This window comes from Penaeus monodon, chromosome 21 (assembly GCF_015228065.2).
Source record: "Penaeus monodon isolate SGIC_2016 chromosome 21, NSTDA_Pmon_1, whole genome shotgun sequence".
In the NCBI taxonomy this organism is placed as follows: Eukaryota; Metazoa; Arthropoda; class Malacostraca; order Decapoda; family Penaeidae; genus Penaeus; species Penaeus monodon.
The window spans coordinates 24,822,582-24,823,640 of record NC_051406.1 but is presented as its reverse complement, the minus strand read 5'-3'; the positions used below and the strand labels follow the sequence as shown (position 1 = coordinate 24,823,640).

Below are 1,059 nucleotides of genomic sequence, written 5' to 3'. Positions count from 1 at the left end.
AGCCCCTTGAAGAAGAAGTCACCCTTGAAGAAGGAAACCCCTGAGAGGAAAGGCAGTCCAGCAAGGAAGACCCCGCCAACCAAGACAAATGTTCCGGAAAAGGAGGAGACAGAGAGCAAAGAGTCCTCAGAAGTAAAGGCTGGAATCACCAAGGAAGCTGAAGGGAAGGAGGACACTGCTACAACAGAGAAGATAGTCTCGGAAGAGACAGAGACTTCTAAAGAGAATACTGAAACCTCTAAAGCTATAGATTCTCCCAAAGAAGCATCTCCAAATTCTCCCAAAGAAGAAGCTCATGATAAGGGTGAGAGTGAGGACACTAAGGAACTGGCAGAAACATCTGAACCAGAACCTTCAACAAGAGTAAAGGAGCCTAGCAGTGTCATAGAGATAACTAGAGCTTCCTCAAGTTCCTCAAGAAGCAGCAAGTCCCCATTGTCTGAGGGAGCAAAAGCCATAAGTGCAGAAGCGTCAAGTGGATCTGTGGACAAAGTTCTCACAAGTGAATCAGATAGTTGTGCAGAGGGTGCTAGTGCTACCCCATGCAGTAATGACTCTAAGCCTCGTGCTGACTCTTTAGTAGACTCTGACTCAGAGCTGAGTAATGTGAGTGTGTTTGTTATAGTGCGTGACATGAGTAGCCTAACTGCGAGAGTCAACAAGGAAACGATTGTAACACCTGCCACATCAACATGTGGCGAGCTTATGCAGGAGGTAGGACGACGGTTCAAGTACGAGCCCGATTCCTTTTCTCTCATCCTGCAATGCTCCAATGGTGACCAGGTGAGTAGGCTTCTAATGGTCAGGTTACTGGCTGATTGATATCAGTTTGTTCTTTTTATGGTCTTCATAGTAAATATGATAATTAGGCTTCTTTTCTGTACTCATCAGAGTTGAGAATTACTGAAAAAAATAGAACAGGTCAATGTGATGAATAATTTAGAATTCATTTTGCATATATTAGGTGTTATGCCACATTAGATTTGATTGTAAAATGCTGGCAAGTTTAAGGAATGTTTGAATTTTTGCTTCTCTATTACATACTTTCAGAGAGCTTTT

At 43.1% G+C, this 1,059-nt stretch overlaps 1 protein-coding gene across 1 annotated transcript in view; it reads left to right on the top strand.

The window, feature by feature from the left end:
* The window catches only part of LOC119586621 (muscle M-line assembly protein unc-89-like), a gene marked incomplete in the record, with an annotated part of 8,209 nt that overhangs the window by 2,113 nt on the left and 5,037 nt on the right, over window positions 1-1,059 (top strand). The window contains 1 exon segment of the mRNA XM_037935368.1: window positions 1-783. Within this exon segment, the coding sequence (XP_037791296.1) occupies window positions 1-783 (783 nt within the window).